Raw genomic sequence first — 26621 nt, forward strand, 5'->3', positions numbered from 1 at the left:
CGATCGCAGCTGGGCCGGGACTTCCTTCCTCCACCGCAGGACGACAAAACAACCCGCGGGAGGCACTGAGCTCTTGGCAGCTGTCTGCGTGAGAGGCGCAGCCATGGGCTCCGTGCTGAGCAGCGATAGCGGCAAATCCTCGCCCGCCTCGGCCGCCCCGCGGGCCCTGGAGCGCAGACGGGACCCCGAGGTGCCCGTCACGTCCTTCGACTGCTCCGTGTGCCTCGAGGTGTTGCACCAGCCTGTGAGGACCCGCTGTGGCCACGTGTGAGTGCCAGGGGAGCTCCGTTTGCTCGCCCGCCCCCGAGGGAGCGGAGGGCTTGGGGAGGGAGGGGGCGTTCAGAAGGCAGCGGGGCGTACTAGGGACCCGTCGAGTGCGGGCCACAGGACAAAAATGCCCAGTCGTAAGGTGGCACAGGATTTTAGGAGGAAACAAGCGGGCCCTACAGTCCACCTAGAACTGCTTCCTCCCGCAGCCCAGGTGCGGAGCCCTAGGGATGGGGATCCCCGTGCGGAACCCGCAGACTGCCCGCGTTCGCCAGCCGGTTGGGGAGGGCGATCTTGGCAGAGCCAGCCTCGCCTTGGCTCAGGCAGCGAGCGCCCGCGGAGCACAGTTGCCGGCTGCGCCCCGGTCGTCCGGCGGCGCGTCCCTCCCCCAGCCCTGGGGTCGGTTTTGTTTTTCTGGCCGTGCGCACGTGTCCCCGGGCGCCCGCCGAGGCTCCGCTCGGGAGCAAACCCGGACCTGTGTACATTGTTCTCCCCCCCAGCCCCGCCTCCCTGTCCTCAAACTGACACACACCCCCCTCCGAGATCCTCCAGTGAAACTGGAACGTCCCCGGGACTGACTGTGGTCGTTCGAGTTCCGCAGCCTGGCCGGGTGGGGTCTGGGCTTGAGTGTTAGCACCAAGCCGGGGGACGTAGCGGTTTAAAACCCAGGAGACGGGGACGACCTGCCTCACGCCCTGCCACGGCCCAGCGAGAGCAAGTCTGCAGATGAAAAAAACTTCAAAATAGCACGCGATGTCGTTAAAGCTCGCTGTGGGCGCACAGCCGTGGTGGTTTCTAAGACGAGTTTAAAAACAAAAATCTCTGTATAAAATTGGCACGTTGTTAATATGTGATGGAGCGACTAATAGCGGGAGTTGTGAATTTGTGTTTGTTTTCTTAGAAGCTTTCTTTTCCTGGGTGCATGGGGGTGCGACTGGGTGTGGGCGTGGGGATTGCACAGAGTGAGGGCGGAAGCCCACTTAATGTCTTCTTTGGGTCGCCCACTAACTAGAGCTTGGTGAAGCCCCAAGGCAATACCGCAGAGGCTGGTAAGTGCTTTTGGCTTTCCCTTAAAACAAAACAAAACAAAAAGTACCATATTGTAAATGTAAGTGCACAAAATATTTTCAAAAGAATTTGGGTGGTCCTTGACACCTGTAGCCTACCACATGAGAAGTGGTTTTCACCACCGAGAAGCCCATCAGTGAGCCATGGGGACAAAAATCTTTAACCCACACGATGTTGAAATAAGGAGTGTCCTGGGCATTACTCCGTGGCTGTATTCAGGGCCTGTTGTTTCAGCTTTGTACTTTAAATTCAAGCTAATGCACCTTCTGTCTGATTACTGATGTTGTTTCCCAGCTGTCCAGATGTAGCTCATTGACTTACTATCCCAAAGCCAGTATAGAAACCAAGATGATGTTGTGTAACAGTATAAAATACATTGATTTGTTCAGGGCAGTAACCGCCTCATTTAAGCTTAGCATTAAAATTTACAGTTATGCCAAAGGTTCACAGTGGTTATCAAGTCTTGAAGATTTCTTTTGTAGAACTGCAATGAGCAGCTTTGCTCTTGGATACTGGAGATTTTTATCAGATTGGAGATTGTTTTCCCTGGTTTAGATTTTGAATGCTGTAACTTAGTGGTTGCAGTGCTTTTGCTTCTGTTAAGGATAATATAAATTTGCAAAATGTTAAGTCTTGCTTAATCTTTTTCTTTGTTAGAGTGAATAGGAAACCAGCAACTGGAAAAATAGGCATAAAGTATAACAAGGGCTGGACGAATGGCCTTTCCTCACTTTACTGTTCTTTGTTTTGACAAATCTATGTCCATTGTTCTGGCTGTGGGCAGAATTTCCATATTCCTCCTTTTGGCAAATTTACTCGGGCCCCTTCCACTTTATAAATGTTAATTAGAGTCCCTTCTGCACTGGAGATGGTGAGTGCTGTTATTACCATTTGTACTTCCTAAGCCAATTACTCTGTTCCATTGAACTTAAATTGGAAAATGAAGAAATGCAAATGAAATCTCACTGTATTATCCCATATTAAAGCTAACTTCCAAACTTGTTGAGCTAGGCCATTTATGCTAATTTACATTTATAAAACCAATTTCAAGTGAAGCAAGTATAATGATGGAAACAATACCTTGATTGAATATATGTATAGCACGTTATAAATTGTATTGTGATGCAGTAGAAAAGTGGGTGATGACTAACACATTGTTTAATCTCTTTGAATATGTTTCATTTGTAAAATAGGGTGAATCATGGAATTTTATGAGTATTTAAAATGTACAAGTAGCCCATAATAAAGGCTCAAAACATAGTTTGTATTTCCTCCAGTCATTCCACTAAGCAAAAACCCAAGGAATATTATTTCTTATCTCTGTACTTCTGGGGGGGAAAAACCACTGGGCTACAAAAGATGGACTTTAAGAAGTTCCATTTTAAAGTTTTGTCACTTCAAAATGACCTTATTTATATCACTGTATCAGTAGTAAAAATACATTTGTGGGGGTGGGGGGGCAGCTTCTTTATCTTTGTCTTCTGTTATCATCTGAGCTGGGGAAAGAGGAAGTAGATAAATTAAGCTGTTTAAATTAACTTAAAGGGAATCTGATTTACATTTAAAAGAAATATTCAAAGACTTTTGTTGTCCAGTTGGATATGGTAGATACTGGGAGGGAAAGAAGTCTAAGACAACTCCCAACAGGTGACCAGAGATAGAGGGAGTAGAGTTTAGCTCAGGAGGAAGTCAGCAAACTCAAACTTGGGCCTATTGAAAGTACAGTAGTCCCAAAGGGAGATATCCAAGTGGAAGTAATCCAGAGGCACTGGAAGAGTGGATATAGAGAAAGAGATCAGAACTGGAGGCAGGGGAGTTATCGTAAAAAGGGCTAAGAGGTTGAGAACAGAACTAACAGAGCTAAGTACTTACTGGGAAATACTGTAAGGTACTAAGAGCCACATCTCCATTGAACTGATTGGATTAAATTGCTTTATGTCACAGAATTTGTCTATATATATTTTTTTTAATGAAATGGTTGAGGATAGTTCTGAAGTGCTCCTAGGTAAGTGGATTAAAATGTCCCATTTGTGGTCAAGTATAAGCAATACATCAAATAAGTCTACATCAAATTAGTGATTCTCTAAGTAGAGTCCGAGAATCAAATGATGAGTATTAAACTGACCCAGAAATATACATCAGTGCTTTCATTCATAGATGCTGGTAGTAGAATTGAGGCGGTGGGAGTTTGTGGAAGTTCCCCTATGATTAGCATTGACATAATATTTGGCCTGTTATTTGACTTTAGATGAAACTTTGCAGTTTAAATATGAACCATCCAGGCTCCTGATGCTAAAAACAAATGTATATAGGATGCCTCCTCGCAAGGTACTTGGATAAGTGTCACTTAAAATGGAATGGAGTCTTTTGTACCATCAAGGTTCAAAAACTTGAGAGCCATTGCTCTAATATATGAATGCTGCTTTCCATGTTGCCATTCCTTTATAGGTTTGGCACTTAGTAGGTATTAGATACTAGTTGAGTTAATGAATGACTCTACAACAAAATGCAGTTTAGATACGTTGGTGAACACCCCTCAAGTGGGGACAACCGCTCCATAGTGCCAGCCAACTGATGGTATGTAGTTTGAGTAAAAGATATGAATCCCATGATAGATTTTGAACTCTGTGCCTTTTATAGGGTTACTCCTCTGTGCTTGTATTACTGAGAATTTCAGAAAGATGTAATTAAGCTGACCTAAAATTTGCCTCTTCTGGGGGTTGGACTCTCTGTGTTTACTTAGCAACATTAGTGTTGTCATAGGCAAATTAAATATTAGCGATCTATTAAATTATATATTCTCTAACAAACAACCTAAATACTGTAGCAGATTGAGTTTTATGTCCAGATTCTCGATAGAACCTTGGTCCTTGGACCAGCAGCATTGCAGTTATCTCGGGCCCCAGCTCACATCTAATAAATCAGAGTCTGCATTTTAACAAGATGCCCGGGTGATTTGTATAGACTTTAAAGTTTGAGAAGCACAGCCTTAGATAAACCTTTTTAATTGACAGTAAGATACAGTAAGTTGAGGACAGTGTTTGGAGGAGTATAGAGAAGCACCCTTCTAAGATGTCAGGTTAAAGGAAATAAAGTTTGCCCTAGGGGTTAACCTTAAAATCAACACACAATGGAGTGTAGAGATACGCAGTCATTTTTTGAATGATTCCCAGGGTGGACTTTGAGTATAACCTAATTGAATTCTCAAGCACATTGAAGGAAGTCTTGAGGGGCGGTGCCTGCCTGGAGGGCCTGTGCTCTAAGAATAGCTACACTTGGACCTGTCCAGGCCGATCTACCATTGGTGAAGAAGGAGTGGTGCGTGTGTCTGTGTGTCTTTATTGCCCTATATTGGAATATTTTAGCCTGATACTCTTACCGTCACTCTGAATAACAGTAGCAACTCCCTTTATTCTGTTCACATTTTCAAGCTCACCAAGCCAGCTCAGGATTTTCATCAGCTTCATACTGGCATACCCACAGTGAGGCAACCTAGTGTTGAGAACAAAAATAAAGTTTTAGACTAGCAACATGTTGCCAGTGGTTTCTTCCAGAACTGAATTTGGGGACCACCTCTGGGTAATTTATTTTGCCTGTCTAGCCCAGGCTCCATGGAGTCCTTAATGCGTCTCTTTCCTCTTTAAATCTACTATACTTAGGGTTCATTTTGCCTTTTAAGATTTGGTACAGGATTTTACCCCGTGGCCTCAGCAACTTTTTCCCTATTTCCCTCCAGTACTTTGCTGACCTCGTCGCCAATCACTTAATTCAGGGAATCAGAAGGGTTAATAAAGTAACCAATGGGAATGGGGTAATTAAGTTTCCAGCTGGTTTCAGAGTCCTAGGGTCATTATCTAGTTCCTAATTGATTTCTTCAGGAGCAGTTAACAGGGGTGAGCTGCAGAGTGGTATCAATGCTTGTGGAGGGTGAGTACTCCACAGGAGGGGGCACCAACACATATGGCCATTTGGGAATTGAGTCCAGGGTTGCAGGAGGTTGTTTAGCTTTTCAAGAGAAGCCAGAAATTTGGGTTTGTGTGTGAAATCTGATTTTGAAATAATGGCAACTGATTCAGAATTTTCGAAAACATTGAACTGGTCTTAAAAACATGCAATTGATTGGAAAGAAACTTGACTTGGGGTGATGAACAAACATGCAATACAATATACAGGTGATGTATTATAGAATTATACATCTGAGCTCTGGCTGGGTAGCTCAGTTGGTTAGAGTGTTGTCCCAATACACCAAGGTTTGATCCCTGGTCAGGGCACATACAAGAATCAACCAATAGATGCATAAATAAGTGAAACAACAAATAGATGTTTCTCTTTCTCTCTCTCTCTCTTTCTCCTTTCCTCTCTCTAAAATCAGTCAATAAAATTTTTTAAAAAAGAATTACACACCTGAAAGCTATATAATTGTATTAACCAATGCCACCCTAATAAATTCAATAAATAAATAAAAATACAATTTTTTTTTTTAAATGTGCAATTGACTTCCATCTCAGCTTCTGTCTTTCACCTAAGTCTTCCTCATTCTGATCATGTCTTTTATAATTCATCATTCTGTACCACATTATGGAGTGGGGGAGGGGACAAATAGGAATCCCTTATCTTCTTAGGTTTGTGTGCATTTCTATCCCTTGGGTTCTTCTAGAAAGACACAAGGCTCTTATTTATTAATGGGAACATTAGGCCCTGCCCAGAAAATTCCGTTTTGGGCAATTTCTCATAAATGATTTAGTTATTTCAACTTACTGAACATCTACTATGTACCTGGAGCTGTGTAAGAGCGTCACCTACAAGATTCTGAATATTTCTGTGCTCTATGTATTTCTGTGATCTTTTTCACGCAGTGTTGTTGTCTGGGAATTTTTTGTTTTGTTGTATTGTTTTTTAGCTTTATTGAAGTGATACCATACAATTCGCACAATGTGTACAGGTTGATGAATGTTGGTAGTTGTATACAATCCTATAACTATCATTACAAACAAGAACTAACAGTTTCATTACCCTAAAAAGTTCCCTCAAGCCCGGTTGGTGTGGCCCAGCAGCTGAGTATCGACCTGTGATCCGTGAGATGGAGGTTTGATTCCTGGTCAGAGCACATGCCGGGGCTGAGGGCTCCATCCCCAGCAGGGGGCGTGCAGGAGGCAGCTGGTCAATGACTCTCTCATCATTGAAATTTTTCTCTCTCCCTCTCCCTTCCTCTCTCTGAAATCAATAAAATACATTTAAAAAAAAAAAAGTTCCCTCCAATTTTTTGCAGTCAATCCCCTCCCCCAACCCCTCATCTGCTTTCTGTCACCGATTTGAAACCATTCTATAAGTAGTCTTTTGTGTTCAACTTCTTTCATTTAGCATAATGGGGCATATATTTGTCATTTGGTATGTTGTAAGTCCTTTTTCCTCTCCTTCCAAAATAAATCCTAAGTCTGTCTTCCCCCTTGCACTGTCTAGTGCTCCCTTGCTGGTCTAAGCCACCTTCCTGTTTTACACTGGCTATTACAATTGACTTAAAACTGGGCGCCTCACTGTGGCTCATGTACCTCTGTAATCCATTCTTGACACAGGAACCAATGATCTATATAATGTAGATCAAGTCATGTCACCCTGTTACTTAAAACCCTGCAGTGCCTTCCCATCACTCTTAGCTATGGCTTTATGGCTTGTCTCCTACCTCCTTACTCTCCCACACATCCCCGATTACTTGACGCTCAGTACCTCGGCAAGGTGGTCCCTATCTTTTGTACCTTTTCTTTGCAGCTTGGAAAAACAGTCCCAGACCTTCCCAAGCCTGGTGTCTTCAAATATCATCTCAGGGACCACCCATCTAACTGCTCCCTCTGCCCCACCCACTCTATTTTTATTGTCACCTATTTTATTCCTCTTTGTTTACCTGCCTGTTTCCTCTCCCCATTCTAGAACTCTGAGATCGGGACTTTAAGCACTGCCACAGTTTCACCTCTGGCATCTCAAACACTGCCTGGCAATAGTAAGCTGTCACTAAAAATTTTGACAGTGAATATATGCTTATATGGTTGGGCGTAGAGAGATTTGTGCAGATTTATGCATTCTCTCATGAAGTCTTCACTATAACCATGGAATAACTGTTACCAAAAGCCACACAAGTTCATTTTTTAAAAGTTTTGACTCTTCAGCCTTTTATTATATTTCAAATTGTTCAGTGCACTTTTAAGTTTATTTAAATAACCATAAATGCAATGTAACCTTTTCCTCACACTGAATTTGGATGCCCTTAAAAATATTTTTTAAAATGTTTTTCTTTTCAAAGCACGTTCTATTAGAAATTTCAGGTCTCTCATTCTTCAAACATTTCCCTTCCCAATTTTCCAACTAAATTTTTCTCAGGAGTAAAGAAAATATAAGTCATGGTGAGGTGGTTCATTTTCCCTAACATTTTATTATGAAAAATTTCAAACATATAGCTAAGTTGAAAGAATTGTACAGTGAACACTTATATATCCACTACCTAGATTCTATAATTATTAATTTTGCTATTTTTGCTTTTATCTTTCACTTTATCACATACCTATCCATCCATCAACCATCTTATTTTTTGATGCATTTCCTAGTAGGTTACAAATATCAGCACACTCTGATTCCTTCTCATATTAGTAGGCATAATGTTAACCAGAGTTCAATATTTGGTTATGGTTTGTTTTTCCTTAAGGTAAATTACACCTATAGTAAAATTCGTATTTCCTAGGTATAACATTTGCTGAGTTTTGACAGATACTGAGTCTAAACCCCTATCAAGAGAGAGAGTATTTTCCAGAGACAGTTTCCTCATGGCCCTTCCCAGCCAGTCCCTGTTCGTGTATGCCCCACAGGCAACCATTGTTGTGATTTTTTTCTATAATAGGTCAGTTTTACCTATTCAAGGACTTCATATAAGTGGAATTATACAGGATGTACTCTGTTGTGTTTGGGTTATTTTACTCAATATGTCTTTGAGAGGCAGCTACATTGTTGCTTGTGTCTGTACTTTGTTCTTTTTTATTGCTGTGTAGTATTCCATTGTAGGAATATGCTATGGTTTGTTTATTTACGTTCTTGTTGATGGACATCTGGGTTATTTCTAGTTTGGGGCTATTATGAAAACACTCCTTATGAATATTCTTGTACAAATTGGATGTATTTTTTATTTCTTTTTAGTGAATACACAGGCTTGTTATTGCAGGGCCAAGGGGTGCCTGTATGGTGTTGTTTTTTTTTAAAGAATTGTTTATTGTGCAGGTATGGTTCAAACTTAAAATTTGACAATGAAAATGCCCTCTTTCTAGTTGATATCACTTCTTTCCAGTTTCCTATTTCTGTAACAGGTAGGTAAATGTTCTTTGTTTCTTTATCATAGATGTTTTTATACATCTACAAACCTAAAAGTAGCTTATACTATATACACACCTCTACACTTTGCTTTCTAAGAGATTTTAGTTTTGAGTCATCTTGTCTATAGGCCTTGTTTATGTTGCCTAAACCTGAATAGCCCTGAATGGATTCTCATTAGACAATTCATGAAATGTTTGATCACTTGTAAACTTTTTATGCTAACGTATTGGGGTAGGGATGTTAAATTTTCCAGCTCTCATTACTTGAATTTAATAGTTATACCTTTAAGGAGAATTATTTAAACCTCAGATCTTTTGAATTTATCAGGTCTGTAATCTTGTTTCTGCACCCCAGAAAGCCCCAGAAAGTAAGACTTGAGCTGCAGTAGCATCTAGTTCCTTTCCAGAGTAACATTTTTAAAAGTTGTGGTTTTTATGTACTCATATCTATAAATTCAATCTGTTCCAAAACACCTTGGTCTTGATGTGTTTTCTCCATTTAATAATCACTTTTATTAAAATGAGTACAGCTAATTGACTACCAGATTTGCAACTAATATCTCACATAGTGCAGTAACATTAATGCAATGCTTATTTGAGTTTCATGGCACACGTAACATCACTGTACAGATATAGGGGGGTTATAGTGAGGGACTTGATTAAAATAATGTTTCAAGTGTGCTACTTGTCATGATTACATACTAGGCATTTCCATTGTTGTAGTTATTAATTGTAGTTACAAAAACGTGCAGAATGTTTACAAAATGACAGCAGAAATGTACTGTATGTAAAGCCCACAGGTTTATATAGGTACATCAATGATAAAACTTTGCTGCTTCTGCTTATCACTGGGAGGAATGAAAGTGTCTTTAAAAAGACAACCTTTGAGCCTTTCCTGAAACTATTTGAGGAGAAAAGTACGGACTGTCTTCTGGCCGTGTGACCCTTGCAACTTGTTAAATCTCCCTGAACCTCAGTTTACCATCAGTCAAGTGAGGATAAAGCAGAGCAACATTTTAGGGTTACTGTGAGGGCTAAATGAGATCACGTACATCAGTGCCCACCACAGGGCTTGGCACCAATGTTAGTCTTCTGCTTGTATTGGCATAAAATTCAAATAAGTTGTGAGAAAAGGGGGAAGACTTTTGGTTGACAAAAAAAAAATAATTATCATCTGTTTGTTCCTAAATTGTGTAAACAAAGAATTCATGTCAGAACCTTAGGTGTTGTATTAGAAATGTTAATTATGAATTGAGCATTTGGAGCCTTTGTAATAAATACCGTTCAAAGGCTACATTTTGAGAACCAATTCTTAGGGACTCAAAGAAATGCAAGGGCGAATTGTGCAAGTTACCAAACAATAATAGCAAAAACACCTAGAAAAAAAGTGTAGAAACCTAGGCAGATCTGAGGTTTTAAGTAGAGTTGTTGCTGAATCAGTCCTTATGGCCCTCTATTTAGTATTCGTCTTCCAGAGACTTCACTTAGTCTGGCTTACTTTGGGTGCTCTCAGCCGTCAGAAGGGAGTGCTGGGCACCTTGATTGAGGTCCCACCAGATTGCATCTAAGAGATATACCTCCTGCAGAACAAAATCAGGATGCTGTTGCAAGAAAAAGGGGAAATGGATACGGGCAGGCATAAACATCAAGCAAATGCCTTAAGCGCTATGCCCACGTCCGCATCCTTTGTGTGCTGATAAGAATTTTTTAAATAGCAAATGCAGAAGAGAGTACTTTTAAGAATCAGTAATGGCTGGTATAATTAGGTATTCAGTTTTTGAAATTTCATTGAACTGTGTACCAACAATGTATGAACTTTTCAGAATGTATAGTATATTTAAATTTTTAAAAGCTTAATAACTTTTCCCATTAATACTCTCACATAGATATTGCATGCTGAGGACTTTAAGAGCTATCAGATCATGCTAATGTGTATAACCTACCTAAATGCTCATTTTTACTTCGTGCGCACTTAGCCTTCAACAACCCCCTAAATAGGTCAAGATGTTCTGTGAATTCAGTTGATGGTGTTAAGATTTTATTACGATCATATTTAAGTAAACCAGAGAATGTATTTTGTGACTTGAAGGACATTCTCAATAGTGGTTGGATTAGATAATTTTCCAAATCTGGGAATGGCTTTAAAATGATTTTATAAAGGTTTCTAAGGTAACTGACATATTTACCTCCTCAACTTGCTATTTTCTTATCTAATACCCAAAATTCTACAGAGCAAACACCTGTTTTCCCCAAAAAATTTAGGTAAAGTAGGATTAAAGAAAGAATACAGTAGAAGTCCTTTGGGTTATCATTTTAACTCCATTTATAGGACTACTACTTCACCATTTTGTTTGTGTTCTTTTGTTTAAATGTGTGCAATTCATATGGTGAGGACATGTGACCCCGGAGAAGTCTTCCTAGGGGAAGGTAAGAGACGGACCAGTGCAGGGTGCAAATGGACCTTCAGTTTGGTATTACAGCTCATAGTGTACAAGGTGTCATTAAAATACAGTTTACCCAAATGAACCCATAGTGGTGGCTTTGTTACACCTTTCAAGGGAAGTGATGTATCCTTGGTTTGTTTCGGGTAGATTCTGCCGTTCCTGTATTGCTACCAGTCTAAAGAACAATAAGTGGACCTGTCCTTACTGCCGGGCATATCTTCCCTCAGAAGGAGTTCCAGCAACGGATGTAGCAAAAAGAATGAAATCAGAGTACCAGAACTGTACCGAGTGTGACACCCTGGTAAGTGACCCTGCCTCTGCTCTTGGTCACCAGCTTACACCACTGAGAAAATTGTTATGCAGTTAATCATCTCGCCTATGTCTTTGACCTCACCCTACCCTGACTTCCTAAAGTTTATTGTCTCAGCCTTTCTCCGATTTCATACATGAGAGCTGCAGGAAAATGGTCACCTGACTCCTACCATCACCTAATTTTTCAAACAAATGCTTTCATTGACTACCTCCACTTATTTCCCCTCTTCCCATGACTCCCATGACCCCCTATTTTGTGGCCTCCATTCCTGCTACTCTGTCGCAGCCCACCAGTGAATAGCTTTGTTATCAAATCCAGTGAAATAACTGCACCTATGTTTTTGACTTTGCAGTATTTATCTCTTGTGATCACTTCCTCCTTGCAGCTCTCTTCCTTCGATACTATGCTAGCATGATTAGATCTTGTGACGTCTTAGAGGCCATGCAAAAGATTCAATCTAGATTTTATCTCAAATGCAACAGTGAGTCCTAGAAAAAGTGTAAGCTTTTGATCTTACTCTAGCGTGTTCATAGACAGTGGTTTGGAGGGGCCAAAAGCAGTATTGGTGAAGCCAATTAGTATTGGTGAAGCCAATTAGTTGGCTATCAGGATGGATCAGGTAAGGAAGCTGGTTTGGGGTGATAAGTGTTAGGTATGAAATAAGAGGTTTTTCCCAAGGTGCATTTAGGAGAGAGAATCAAAGGAAATTGGTAATTGACTGCATGTGGGGGTGGGTGAGAATGAAGTAAAAAATGCCTGCAAGGTTTCTGAGATGAGTAGTTGAAGGTGTTAAAATGGGGATCAGGAATCCACAGTGTTTAATTTAATTTTTTAAAAAGAGATTTTATCAATTTTTAGAGGGAGAGGGAAAAGCAGAAACACCCAGTTGGCTGCCTTCTGCATGCCCCCTACTGGGGATGGAGCCCACAACCCTGACATGTGCCCTCAGCCGGAATCAAACCCACAACTTTTCTGTGCACTGAATGACACCCAACCAACTGAGCCACACTGGTGAAGGCCACAGAGTTAAATTTTAGATATGTTAGAATTTGAACTGCTAAGTAGGAGATATTTAGATATAACAGTCTAGAGATCAAAAGAGAGATTATGTGCTGAATATATAAATTTCTTTAGAGAATCTTTCTTTTTAACCTATTATAGCCTGTTATACTTTCTCTCAGCACTCTGTATCCCCTTTATAGCACTTATCACCACTTGTAATTATGCTTTTATGATTTTTAAATTTAATGTCAGTTATTCCCACCAGATTTAAGTTCCATGAAGGTAAGGACTGTGGCTATTTTATTGGCAACTGTGTACCCAGCACTTTGCTTAATGCATTTTTTTTTTTTTTTATGTATATTTATGTAAGACTCAGTAATCTATTCATGGCTGCCTGACTACAGACTATATGCATGGTTTTGGAGTCAGACATACTGGAATCCAACACTAATTCTCTCACTTATTCTTTGTGGTTCTGGGCAAGTTATTAATGTAAGTTTTTGTTCACCTCTGGAAAATAAGGAAAAAGATAGTGTTTGTGTCCCAAGATGGTTCTAAAGGTAAATGATAAAACATATATGGCTTTTGGCATGATCTGAAACATGAGAAATGCTCAAAATCAAAAGATTTTTATATTCATCATAATAGACTATTGCTTAGTTTTACTTTGATATTTTTGTCATATAAAATTTAACGTGCCCAAAATCAAACTCAGTATATTATTTTGTCATCTGGTTCTTTATCCCACCTTTGGTCAGAAACAAGAACATTCAGTTATTCTGGGTGGATTTCCCCTTTTTTCAGTTCACAGCCCCCCTTTCTGATATTCACAAGTATTTTGCATTTTTTTTGAGGCATTTCTTGTATGCATCTCTTCTGTTTTATGTTACTTGTCTTGCCAGGAATACTGCCATTCCTTCTATAGTCATTTTGGATTCTGCTTACTCTGAAGAGTCCAGGCTAGAGCTCCATTCCGTGAGGCCTGGCTTTTGTATTCCAGTCCCTAGTATCAAACAGTCTCTTCTCTACTCACTACATTCCTCCCCCCCTCCCCCCATTAGATTGGAACCACCTTTAGAGCAAGCACAATGGCTTTTGTCTCTTCTGTCATCTCCTACAATGTCTTGCATAATTTTATCACTAGAGTAGCCACTGTATGAATTTATCAGTTCATTTGTCAGTATAGAGTCCCCAAATTGCCAGTTTATGTGAGGAATGCTTCACTTTGTTGACAAAGGAACACCAAGAGGAAGACAAACTTTTAACGCAAGTAGTAAAGAGATACGAGCACTAACGGGCAGAGTTGGGTGTTAAAGATTGTGTAACAGTCTGTTTCAAGACAGCTACCTAGATCAGTCCTAGTTTTTACATCTTTTAGATAGATATTTGTAAAGCAAGGGTTTGCTTTTATTTTTGGTCTTCTGTTAAGCAGTTATAACCATTTCCTTGACGTGGTAGATTGCAAGCTTTGAGGTTTAACTTGCGTAGCTTGGGCAGAGTGAAGCAGGATGGGTCGGCCACCCTCGCACAGCTGTAAAAGCTTCCTTTAACACAAGATGTTATCAGAGATCCTAATGAAGCAGTGAGTAGAGTATGTGTTATTTAGCAACAGTTCCCTCATGGTTAGGATCTCTGAATGTATATCTGAAGGAACAAGGGCCCTTTATTTGGCCTTGATAAAAATGGACTGCAAGAGCTGGCTTTCATGTGTGCTCTTAATGGGGCCATTAAGTATACTGTGTATTGTGAATTCATGTGACACTACTAGATATATTAGAAAACCATGGTATTTATATCTTTCCTCGAGGCACAGGGTTTCTTTTTACTTACTATGGACGTTTTAAAATCCATCCATTTATTTTTCTTATCTCTCTTTGTTTTCCTTTTTTTTCCCCCTTTCTTTTTTTCCCCTTTTTCCCCCTTTCTTTTTCTCTCCCCTTTTTCTTTCCTACTTCCTTCTTTCCATCACCAATTTAGGTAATGGCATCCCAAAAAAGTAAATTTTAGTTAATATACTTCTTTCCACTGTGAAAAACAAATGCTTTCTAGAAGAACCAACTTCAAGAACTCAATATTTAGGTCTTCAGAGTTATTAGAGAAATTTAAAACTAGTGTTGTTCTTGATAATGCCTTAACTTCATTGTACTGTTTTCATGAATGCATCCTTTTAAAATCAGCTGGCCCCACGCTATGACCTTATTTGAAATATTGAAAGTAATAAAGCTGGGTCACATAAGACTTCATTGAGCCGCTTTTCAACAGTGGGTTTATTTTGAATTTGCTTTTGTATAGGTTTGCCTCAGCGAAATGAGGGCACACATAAGAACTTGTCAGAAGTACATAGATAAATATGGACCACTACAAGAACTTGGGGAGACAACAGCAAGGTTTGTTTCAATAGAGTATAGTTTAGTGCTAAATTTGATATGTCTATAAAATGCTGAAATTCATACAAAATAATATGGAATGTAAACTGTAATTGAAAATTTTTTTTAAATGTTATGTTATAGAAAAGCAAAAAAAAAAAGAATTGAATAGGCTGGAAAATTTAACATTTTTATTGTGAAAGTATGCATGTAGGTATGTGTAGGCTCTTAACGATAAGATCTGTTATCGATAACCATTTGTTAATAGCAATAATTATGAAAGAATTTTGGCCCCTCTACTTTAAAAACTTTTCCTGGAGGGAACCAACCAAACACTGGAGAGATTAGGGAAACTTCCTTAGACAAATTTGTATTTAGGCGGATCCAAAAATAGAATGCTAGGCACTGTTTTCTGACCAATAGAGTCCTGAAGTAGATCATGATTAAGAGGTTATTCATCTTTACTTTTCCATCACCACTTCTCAGTTCCCCGTTTCATTCCCTCTAATGTTGCTGGTTTCTCCTTGGGAACTAGGAAGTCACATTTCCGTGTATATTCTGACAAGGAAGCACAAGCATCCTGAATTCTATACCTTTTGGGACTGAAAGATGTATGGAGGTTGCTAAGAGGTGTAATGGAGGATATTGATCTCTAACTTTTTTTTTCCTTTAAAAAAAGAAATCTGGGTCATTATTATCTCTGATAGCCAGAATAATTACAAAGTTTGGAGTCTCTCTATTAAAGAAATAAAGAAGTGGTGACTTTGAAGCCATTAAATCTGCTCATAAACACAGTTATTCAATAGTGATATTCAGTAGGAGTGTAATTTCTTTCTGCCTCCTGAAGGAAGATATTAGTTCTGCTCATTTTAAGAAAATATACTTAAAATATAGCTTATACTTTTTAACCTGGAAGTCTAAATGATCATTCCTTTTGTTTTACTAGAGATTGCTTTGCAAAGATACTTGTCTTATAGGATTAGTTTTATACCATGACATTATAAATTTTAAATGAGTATTTTAGCCCTAAGCAGAGTACAGATTCTGTTAGATTGGCCCCAAGGACCAATAGGAAGGATAACAAATGGGTTGAGAAAGTATGTGTATTTGATTGCAAATTTAATAGGCTTTATGAAAAATTAAAAACATATGAAAGCTAATTTAAAGACTAATTTCTTGTGTTTGTTAGAGTTAAATAATAAAGAATTAAAATAACAGAAAGTGAGAAGGGTTAGTGAATAATCAATCTTAAGGGATAGATGAATATTTGCATTTAAAATAGAAATCTTTGCTTTATAGAAGAACTTACTCCATGATTCAAATTTTTAAATTTCTTATGCAGGGAGCTTGTCTAGAGTATAAGTCTTGGGGAGTAGGAAAGTGAGCAAAAAATTCCAAGTTTCCATATTGTCCCTAAGAATTTAAGGCAGCACTGTTCAGTAGAAATAGCATGCAGAAGACATAATGTAATTTAAGATTTTTCTAGTAGCCAAGTGAAACCTATTTTGATATATTTTATTTAACCCAAATGTAGCCAAAATATTATTATTTCAACATGTAACCAATATAAAAGTTATTGAGATAGTTTTCATTTTTTTAGATTAAGGCTTTGAAATTCAGTGTGTATTTTACACTTCAGCATATCTCGACTTGGACTAGCAATATTTCAAGTGCCCAGCAGACACATATGGCTAATGGCTACCATATTGGACAGCACAGATAAAAGGGACAAATACTCCTAGGTGTAAGGACTTAACAGGGTGGTTGTGGTCCATTTTTCGTTCTTCACTGGATACTAATTATGTGAGTTGATACTTGTAGTTATACAGGGAGTGGCAAAAGTAGGTTTACAGTTGTATGTGAATACACAGTTTATTCTTGTATTATTATTTATTAATTGTATTATTTTCCATATGAACAACTGTAAACCTACTTTTGCCCCACCCTGTATATACGCTGGTAGAGTTGGAGAACAAATAACACCCAAATCAAAATTAGGAAAGGAAGGACATAAAAGTGACAAGGTAACCCAGGGACAGGTGGGTGGACTGAGCCTCAGTTTCTCAGTTAATGGTACTTCAGGTGTTTCTGTTCCCTGTCCCCATGAGGATACACATTTACATCTCTTGGGAGAAAAAATTGAGGCACCAAGATGATTGTCAGGATAGGAAAAAATACCAAATCAAAACAGATGAGGACTGGAAACTACATCTCCCTACATGCTATTTTTTACCTCTAGCTAAGTGACTACTGTCTAATTGCCAACAATTTTAGTAATATTCATATTTAGTAATATTCGTATGCAATTTTCAGGTGTGTATGTCCATTTTGTCAGAAGGAATTGGATGAAGACAGCTTGCTGGATCATTGTATTACTCATCACAGATCAGAAAGGAGACCTGTGGTGAGGATTTTTGTTACTACATATTTCTGCAGTGTCTAAATTCAATATACATTAGAAAATTCATCTGATAATCTATTTATAGATACATTATAAAGGATAATTTATGTTAAAGTTATGGTTAATTCTATGACATTAAAAATATATATGAAAGTGGTTTTGTTTGTTTGTTTTGTTTTTTAAATATATCTTTATTGACTTCAGAGAGAGGAAAGGAGAGGGAGAGAGAGAGAGATAGAAACATCAATGATGAGAGAGTCACCGATAGAGCCCACAACCCGGGCATGTGCCGTGACCTGGAAACGAACCCTGATCGCCTGGATCCCAGGTCGACCCTCAACCGCTGAGCCACGCCCGGCCGGGCATGTGTGATAAAATTTCATAGAACTACACCCCCCCAAAAATGAACTCATGCAAACACCGGTGAAACCTAAGGAAGATCAGTGTAGTTCTAGTTAATTGCCAATTTCCTGATTTTGATAATGTACTATAGTTATGTAAGACGTTACTACTTGGGAAAACTGGGTGATGGGACGTGAGACCTCCCTGAATTATTTTTGCAATTTCTTGTGAGTTTATAAGTATTTCAAAAGGAAAGGTTTTTTTTGTTTGTTTGTTTTGTTTTTTTTATAAGAGCACTCCCTTGATGATGATTATTACAGGGTTGCATTTTATTATTATTATTATTTTTTTTATTTTATCTTATTTTTTTAGATATATCTTTATTGATTTCAGAGAGAGGAGAGGAGAGGGAGAGAGAGAGATAGAAACATCAATGATGAGAGAGTCATTGATCGAGCCCGCAACCCGGGCATGTGCCCTGACTGGGAATCGAACCCTGATCGCCTGGATCCTAGGTCGATCCTCCACCGCTGAGCCACGCCCGGCCAGGCGGAAAGGTTTTTTTGAAGAGCTATTAATGGCTATTCAATTAGGAAAATACATGTAAATACTAATAACTGATTCTGGTGTGTTATAATCTATATTGCTGGTGGTAATAAAAAAACTTTAGAGCAATAGATATTATGAACCCTAAATGTTCATAACTTTGGACTATGAATCTCCATTTCTGGTCATTTATCCTAAAAACATAATCCCCCCAAAAGATAAACACTAGATAATATCATTTGTAATAATAACATATCCACATACAAAAAAATACTTCAAGAGGTAAGCAACTAATTAACTACATTACAATGCATCTACTAACTGTAATACTGTTTAATTAATCAGTTGATAACTATGAAAATAATAGCTATACGATTATATACAAGAAATGCTTATAAGAATAATGCAATTTTATTTGTTTAATGTTGCTTTAATGTTTATGAAACTTTAAAACATCTACCTATGATCCAGGAGATTGAGGTTTGATTTCCAGTCAGGGCACATGCCCGGGTTGCGGGCTCGGTCCCCAGCAGGGGGCGTGCAGGAGGCATCCGATCAATAAATCTCTCCCATTGATGTTTCTATCTCGCTCTCTCCCTCTCCCTTCCTCTTTCTGAAATCAATAAAAATTAATCTCTTAAAAAAAACCCACCATAATACTGAGGCATGGCCAACAGATTCAACAAGTTAAAATTCACTTTATCGAATGGTTATTTAACTTTTTAATTAAATTTATTAGGGGTGACATTGGTTAATACGATTATATAGGTTTCGAGTATAGATTTCTCTGATACATGATCTGTATGTTGCATTGTGTGCCCACCACCCAAAGTCAGATCATCTTCTGTCACCATATATTTGGCCCCCTTGCCCCTTCCATACCCCCCGCCCCCTTCCCGCTGGTAACTGCCATGCCGTTGTCTGCGTCTGTGAGTTTCAGTTGTATATCCCACATATGAGTGAAATCCTATGGTACTCAGCTTTTTCTGACTGACTCATTTTGCCTAGCATAACATTCTCAAGGTCCATCCATGTTGTCCTAAATGGCAGTATTTCATCTTTTCTTATGGCTGAGGAGTAGGTTATTTAATGTTTTAATTCTGACGTTAATGACTATTTCAAATTCTTTCTTGAACTCTTGGTCTTGTATGTTTCCAGTTCTGCCCACTTTGCCGTTTAATACCTAATGAGAATCCAAACAGCTTCAATGGCAGTTTAATAAGACATCTGCAGGTCAATCACACTCTGCTCTATGAGGATTTCTTAGTAAGTATACTTTTTTACTTTTATATTGTCTTTATGCCGTCTGTGTTAAACTTACTTTTTTAATCCAACTGAATAAAATTATAGAGGAAAGAATGTATATAGCTGAAGTGTCAAGTAATAGCATTAAGTAAGAAATCATAAAAATACAGTGTTTTATAAATTTGGCTGTTAATATTAAAGTAGTTATCTGCCTTAGACGAAATTATTTTCGTTGTGATCTATATAATTAGCCATCGTATAAGGAGCCAGATTTCACCTTCAAATTATTTTAGTTTTTACTCTTTTCCTTCCCTATAAATTGTTATAATTTTTATGAACTTGAAAACTTATATAGCTGAAGTGAAATCACATCAGTAATGAAATGACTCAGCTTGTTCTGCATCCAGTTGTTTTTATAGTACATCAAATAGCTGTTAACAGGTATAACATTATCAGTATAGTAAAACACACAGGCATTATTTTTAATTTAAATTTTATAAAGCACACAACTCATTTATTGGACTTTTTTAAACTTCAAAAATGTATTATGAAAAATATTTAACGTACACAAAATAAACAGAATAGTATAAAGAGCCTTCATATTCTCATCACCTACCCATCAATAACTGCCAATTCATGGTCAATCCCATTATATTAAGACTTTTTTAAAAATGCAAGAAAAGTTAGGTATTGTATGAATAGTCCTAATACTTATGACTATTTCCTATGATCAGAAATGAGAAAAACAAGCAAAAAGTTAATATAGCCTTTGTGTCCTTTGGTCCGTGCGTTGCCATGTGAGGGTAATGTGAGGGTAATGTGTTGTCATGGGTCCCTTTCTGCCTATTATGCGGGGAAATCACTCACAGCCATGCTCTGAAATATAATATTTTATTAACTTTTATCTAAATACATGAAATGTTAATGGATAAATTTGAATTTGCACATGACATGACTTTTTCATGCTATTTCAAGATAGAATTTAATAATTGTTAAAGATTGTCATTTGAAAATTCTCTCCTTGATATCTGATCTGCACCCTATGATTGTCCCGGTTCAACACAAGGAATTTAGGTTCTGACCCGAGTTAAGTAACAGCTCTGTCACAACTCTGTGGCCTTGCTCAGACTATTAACCTTTGAGCACCTGTTTGTTGATTTGTTAAATGAAGGGAGTAAAAGCACCTACTCCCAAAAGCTTTTGAGAGGATTAAATGAGATAATGCATGTAGGTGATTTGCACTTTGTGGCCTGGATGTTAGGCAAGTTGGAGATGGGGAGAGAATAAGTGGGAATATAAGGACCACTTGAAAAACTGAACAAGCTACACCACAGAGGCTTCATAGCCTCTGCCCCATCTCTCAAATAATATCTTCTGGCCCCTAAAGTACACAAGGCCTCAACAGAGCCTTGTTGTGGTCTACGTGTTCTCATTTTCCACAGCCCTTAGGGAGGGCTTCCTCATTGTTTTCTTTCTCTGCATAAGATGTTCTAAAAGCCAAGTTGATTCCATTACCTGTTCTAACTATTCACATTCAGTCCATTCTTCTCAGGATCTTTCAAAGTATGAATCCAGGGTTGGTCAGAATGAAGCCACTTTGATGAGAATGCTTTCTACCCACTCAAAACCATGCTCTTAGATATGGAAGTGAGGTTGAAACAGTGTTCTTTGTTTTGATTTTTTGTTTCCTTAGCTACCAAGTACTATGCTAGGCACTTATCTCATTTTATTCCTGTAACAACTACTGTCAAGGGAGTACTGTATTATTATCCTCACTTAGATATGAAATATCTGAAGCTCAAAGGTTAATAAATTGCCTAAGAAACAACCAGTATTGAGTCCCAGATCTTATGTTCTTCTACTCTTTATGGCTTTCCTTTAGATTTTATTTATTTGTCTTTATGGTTTTATGTTTCAGAATGAACTTTCAACAGATTTTATGTTTTTTTCTTTTGTTTTGTTTTTTGAGGAACAGGAGATGGGTTGCAAAGGATAGAACTCTTAATAGTTTTTATTTTATTTACAGAATGTGCTGATTTAAAGTTTTGAATGCCATTTTGACTACAGGAAGGCAAAGAGTAAGAGAGTCTTGTTTTCAACAATTTTCAGATAGGTATTCAGTAGTACTGCTGGGATTGGTGAATCCTATGGAAATGTCTTAAATTTACTCCATATTACATGTTATGTGGAACCTAGCTCTCTGACAGTATAAAAACTATTCATTAGATTAAAAACTTTAAATTCGAAATCAAGACTATTTTACTATCACAATAACTGGTTAATTCGTAGGCAGTAAAATGAAGTAGAAAATGCACTGGCCCCAAAGCCAAGTCCTAGGTTTTCTGACAGTTTTTTGTGGAAGTTTGCGTAGGTCACTGAACTCAGGGCTTCAGTTTCCTGCAAAAATGAGGCATTACAATGACCCTCTTCTTTCAGTTTGTGAAAATTGTCTCTGATTGTATGTTTCTAATTATTTTTCTTAATTGTAGGATTTTAATATAATTGAGGAAGCTCTTATCCGAAGGGTATTAGACCGGTCACTTCTGGAATACGTGAATCATTCAAGCACCACATAATGTTATTAAAAGGAAAAGGAAGGAGACCATACAGTTGCACCATTTGTTAAGATGCTGCTTGAACAGTTGGAGGGAAATTGTCAGTGTTTGGTGGGCAAAAATGTACAACACAGTTATGTGTTTGTCCATGTTTGTTGTTATATTGCATTTTAAAACTGCTTTCATTTTGATGGTTTGATGGAATGTAAAATCTCTTTTACATCCTGAATTTCTTAGATGCTCAACAACAAAAAATAGTCTCCATTAGCCATTAATACATGAAAGAGAACATAAGGCTGGGATTTGTGGTGAAGGATCTTTATTTGCAAATTGGATGACACTGTGTGTAATGCTACATGTTAATAAACACCATCATGGTTTGGCAAGATAACTAAACTTTGTTCTGTGTAAAAAGGTGGGACGTGAAACAAACTGTGGACATCAAAGGAAATATGAAATCTGTTTCAATGCTCGTGTTCTAATCACTAATAGAATAACATGAAAAACCTTGTATGGTAGGAAAGGAAAATTTGGGGAGTCAATGAAGTCCATTTAACCAAATTGTATAACATAACAAAATTAATTTCATTTTAGGAATGTATGCTTAATTCTTTTACTTTTTATAACTGCACACATAAGAATTTAATATTATATTTTTCAAATATTTGTAGCTTATTATTTAGAAATATTTCTATAATGTAGGCAATTTCTTAAGAACCATCAGTTGATATTTACAGTAGAAGTGTTCATGTCTCTAACTTTTAGTGGAAAACCAAAAGGGCTTTAATGTTATTTTTATTTTACCCTTTAGAAAAATTACAAAAGATAAACACTGAAAACCAAACAGAAATGTATAGTTCATTACATTATTATAGGGAAACACTCTTTTAGAACTCTGCCAGCCACCCTAGATGTCCTGTGTGTCTTGTCACGATTCACAACCCTCCTCCTCAACACCACAAAAGTAACCACTACATTGATTTCCATAGTAATCACTTCCTTGCATTTCTTTAGTATTTTATTACCCAAGTCTATATCTCTACACACTGTTCTTTTATCTTACCCATTTAAAATTGTTATAAAATATATCTTGTACATCCTTTTTTAATGTACATGCTCCTCCTTCTTTCTTAAAATTTACCTGGTCTTGAAGAACCTGGTCTTATGACTTACAGAGTTGCCCACAATCTGTATTTTACTGATTGCAGGCTTATGGCTCAATGCAGCATGTTCCTCTGTCCTCTGGACATTGACACATGGATCCAGAGGTTTGAGCGACTTTTGGCAAGACTATAGGGTGATGTGTTCTTTCATCAGAGGGCACATACTGTCTGGCCCTGTCTTTTTGTGACATCAGCTAAAATTGATACTCAGTGCCTAGATGTATTGATTTATTGTGGGTTGGGGGATATTCTAATTCTGTCATTTCTTTTTTGTTTATTACTTGGGACATTTTTGTAAAGAGATGTTTTCTCACATCTATAATTTGGCTCACCAGTGGCAATGCTCGTGTAGAAAAGGGAAAACAAATATTTGTATTCTTCCTTTTATTTACCAGTTTTCAAGATGATAAACTTGTTTCCTATCATCCTCTAGTGATCACTTTTTAAAGTGTTATGAACTAACTCATGGATGATTTCATTTAATCCATTTTAAATATTACCTTATTAAACTCAAATTGTCCCATCTTCGGCTACTGGGTGCCTCATCAAGTTGTCCGGGTCCTTTCAACACTAGCAATCTTTAAGTTTCCTTGCTGTCTCATATGACAAAATATTCCAGGCTCAACTTGTGTGTTTCCTGCCCCAGACCTGCCATCAGCCATTTCACTGAGAAGCCTGCTCATTTTCAGTGAAAAATGGTATTTCAAAACTATAACTGGGGCTGTTATACTCATTGCAACTAGATTTGCCATTGTTTCTGAGGGAGAACTACGAAATATCTGTCGTTTAAAGATAAAACACTTCATGAGTTTGATACTTCCAAATCAAATTGAGTACTACAGGGTTTTACCTGATCCTTTTTATTTCAACTGTATCTCCATTTTTCTATACTGAGAATCCTGGTTTCCCAAGACAGGCTACGATAGAATTAGAATATCCCACAGATATTCATTTCCTTTATCTACCTTACACATGCAACAGTCTCAGAATAATAGTACTGATACAGCCACCACCAATATTTAATGAAAACAATTAAACATTTTTAAAATTTTCTCTCCCCATTTCCCCCCTATTTCTTAAAGTACTAGATGAACATTTTCAGAACATTTTGGTATGGTATAACATACTATACTCTCTCCCTCCCTCCCCCATTTACTCTTAGTTCTTTAAGTAACTATGTTCAGTGCTTGCCACCAGTCCTTATATGGTAGCTCTGTTTTTCCATATCTGGCTCTTTAACGATGAATCCAGGACATAGAATAATGTTTCCATCTTGAAAGCAAGCAAGGAAAACTAGTTAAAATGTTATTTGGCTGCACTTTTATATTTTAATCCTTTATAAACTTTTTGGTCTCTTATACATAAATGTTGTAATCATGGTGTCCAAAATATCTATAATAAACTATCCATTATTTCTTAAAAGTCTTGCTTACGATTCTGCCATCCACTACAAGAGAATTAGAACAACGTAAAGCCGATGAAGTTTAGAAGACTATTTCCTTCTCTTTAGATATTGACTTCACAGCTGTGAACAAGTATCAACAGATTTTTGGTTTCACAGCCTCTCTTCCAATTTGGTTGGATCATCCAATAAAGCAAAACCTGTTGGACAAGTGCAAAAGGAGAGGAATTTTTCAGAAGTAATCATCAGACTGAAAATCTAGTCCCTGAAAAATAGAATATATTTCTGAGCATTAGTACTAAGTATCCAGAAAACAAATCTTTGTTAATTTAGAGCAATACAAAAGGCATCTTTAAATCTGTAAAACTTGAAAAAATTTCAAAACTTTATATACCATATTTTAAGTAAAGCTTTAAGTCACCACTGTTGACCTCAATGCAGCAATGCTGCATCCTGTCCCTGGGTTCCTCTTAGGATAATTTTGCCACCTCCAGGAAAAATTAGGTGCTGGCCGCCTGAATTATTTTGCCTTTTGAATTATTTTGAGTTCTAAAATGGTCAAGTGCAAATATTCATTCTTTCACTGTGCCTTTAACTTTTTGTAAAAAAACAACTTATAATTCATTGTTTAAAAAAATGAAAATCAGTATTTGAAGCTGTTGACTACTAACAAAAAATTTCACTTTGTTTATAGCAATCTCAAGATGCAACTTTTCAAGGCCTTGTAAGGGAAATCTGACTCACATGTTAACCTTCAAAGGCTAAATTCTAACCCTACACAAACCTATGGAGATTTTTCCTTTCATGTATTCTTTCTCTCAAGTTTTTAAAAAGTAGGTTGGAAGTTGGACTGTGCATCTGTGAATCTATGGTATAGATAGTTCCAGGCCAGATCTGGCTTTAATGGCATTGCTCCATTACTTTTACTGGGTGCTAAGTGTCTTTCATTTTGAAGTGAGCTTACTCCAGTTTAATGTTTATTATATAATTTGTACCTTTAGGCATTGAAGTTATTTTAAAAAGTCATTAAGAGAGTCATTCTTTTCTTATGCAACTGCAAAAAAAACACACACCCTATAATAAAAATTTAAAATGTACAGTTCTTTTTGTTCTTCTGTAAATATGTATTGTGAGAAATAAAGGATGGCAGGACCATTGCTTTCATTAAAATATTTGTTGTGTCTGTTCTTAAAAATCGATCTCTATAATTTTTTACACAAACCTAATAAGCTTTTAAAATTGTCACTCAGCAAGATCTATCACAAAAATATACCTTCATGTAGGCCTCTCGTGATGTTTAGCAATGTCTAGAGACGTTTTTTATAGTCATAACTGGACTTGCTATTGGCCAGGGATGTGGGTGGGGGCCAAGGACACTCTTCAACATTCTAAAATGCACATGACAGCCCCCTCACAACAAAGAATTACCCACCCCCAAATGTCAACAGTGCTAGGATTCAGGATTTAGTAACCCTGATTTAGGCCACAGTAATGCTCGTCACCATGGAGTTATTGGTTCTGCTTCCAAGGGGCTTCATTGAAATTTAAAAGGTAAAATGTAGACGAACTCTGTATCTTACTCTCTGCTAAATACGTACAAAGTTTTAGGTGGCTGAAACTGTCATGCGTGCCTCAATTTAGTATACACTCAACCATATGAAAGCGTTTTAGATTTTCCACAAGAGGAACAGGCCAGAACACCAGTGTTATTGACAGGAACTATGATGAGTGATCCTGAAAGATAGAGGGAACCCAGGATGAATTGGGAAGACTTAACTGTTGTCATCTAGGCTATCTTATTGAAGTAAATAAGGCAAAATATTACAGAGGGACACCTATATCTGAGATCCTTGAGGCTAAGAAATATTTAAGCTTTTATCTTATTGGAAAATCATCTGGTATTTTAATCCTGCAGGTTTCAGAGAAAACCACACATGGGTGTTAAGGCTAATCATTGCATCAAAGTAGCCATATAAGAGGCTCAGTGGAGGTGAACCACACAGAGAGATTGGTCAAGATAGATTAGGTCATGCTGCAGTTATAAACAACCCTCAAATCACAGCACTTAACTAAGGTACACTGTGGGTCCTGGCTATTCCCCAGGCAGCTGTTTCTCTAACCTCAGAATTACAGATTACTTTGATCTCATGGCATT

The 26621-nt window shown here is 37.7% G+C and overlaps 1 protein-coding gene across 1 annotated transcript; it reads left to right on the plus strand.

The window, feature by feature from the left end:
- On the plus strand, window positions 1-25626 carry RNF125 (ring finger protein 125). Its single transcript, XM_016195934.2, has 6 exons — window positions 1-267; window positions 11279-11432; window positions 14739-14833; window positions 17126-17216; window positions 19260-19367; window positions 21836-25626. Exons 1-6 carry the CDS (start codon window positions 104-106, stop codon window positions 21920-21922), a joined length of 699 nt encoding a protein of 232 aa, XP_016051420.1. The 5' UTR covers window positions 1-103; the 3' UTR covers window positions 21923-25626.
- Window positions 25627-26621: the final 995 nt, after the last annotated feature.

The sequence above is a fragment of the Miniopterus natalensis genome, chromosome 7, assembly GCF_054644295.1.
Source record: "Miniopterus natalensis isolate mMinNat1 chromosome 7, mMinNat1.hap1, whole genome shotgun sequence".
NCBI lineage: Eukaryota > Metazoa > Chordata > Mammalia > Chiroptera > Miniopteridae > Miniopterus > Miniopterus natalensis.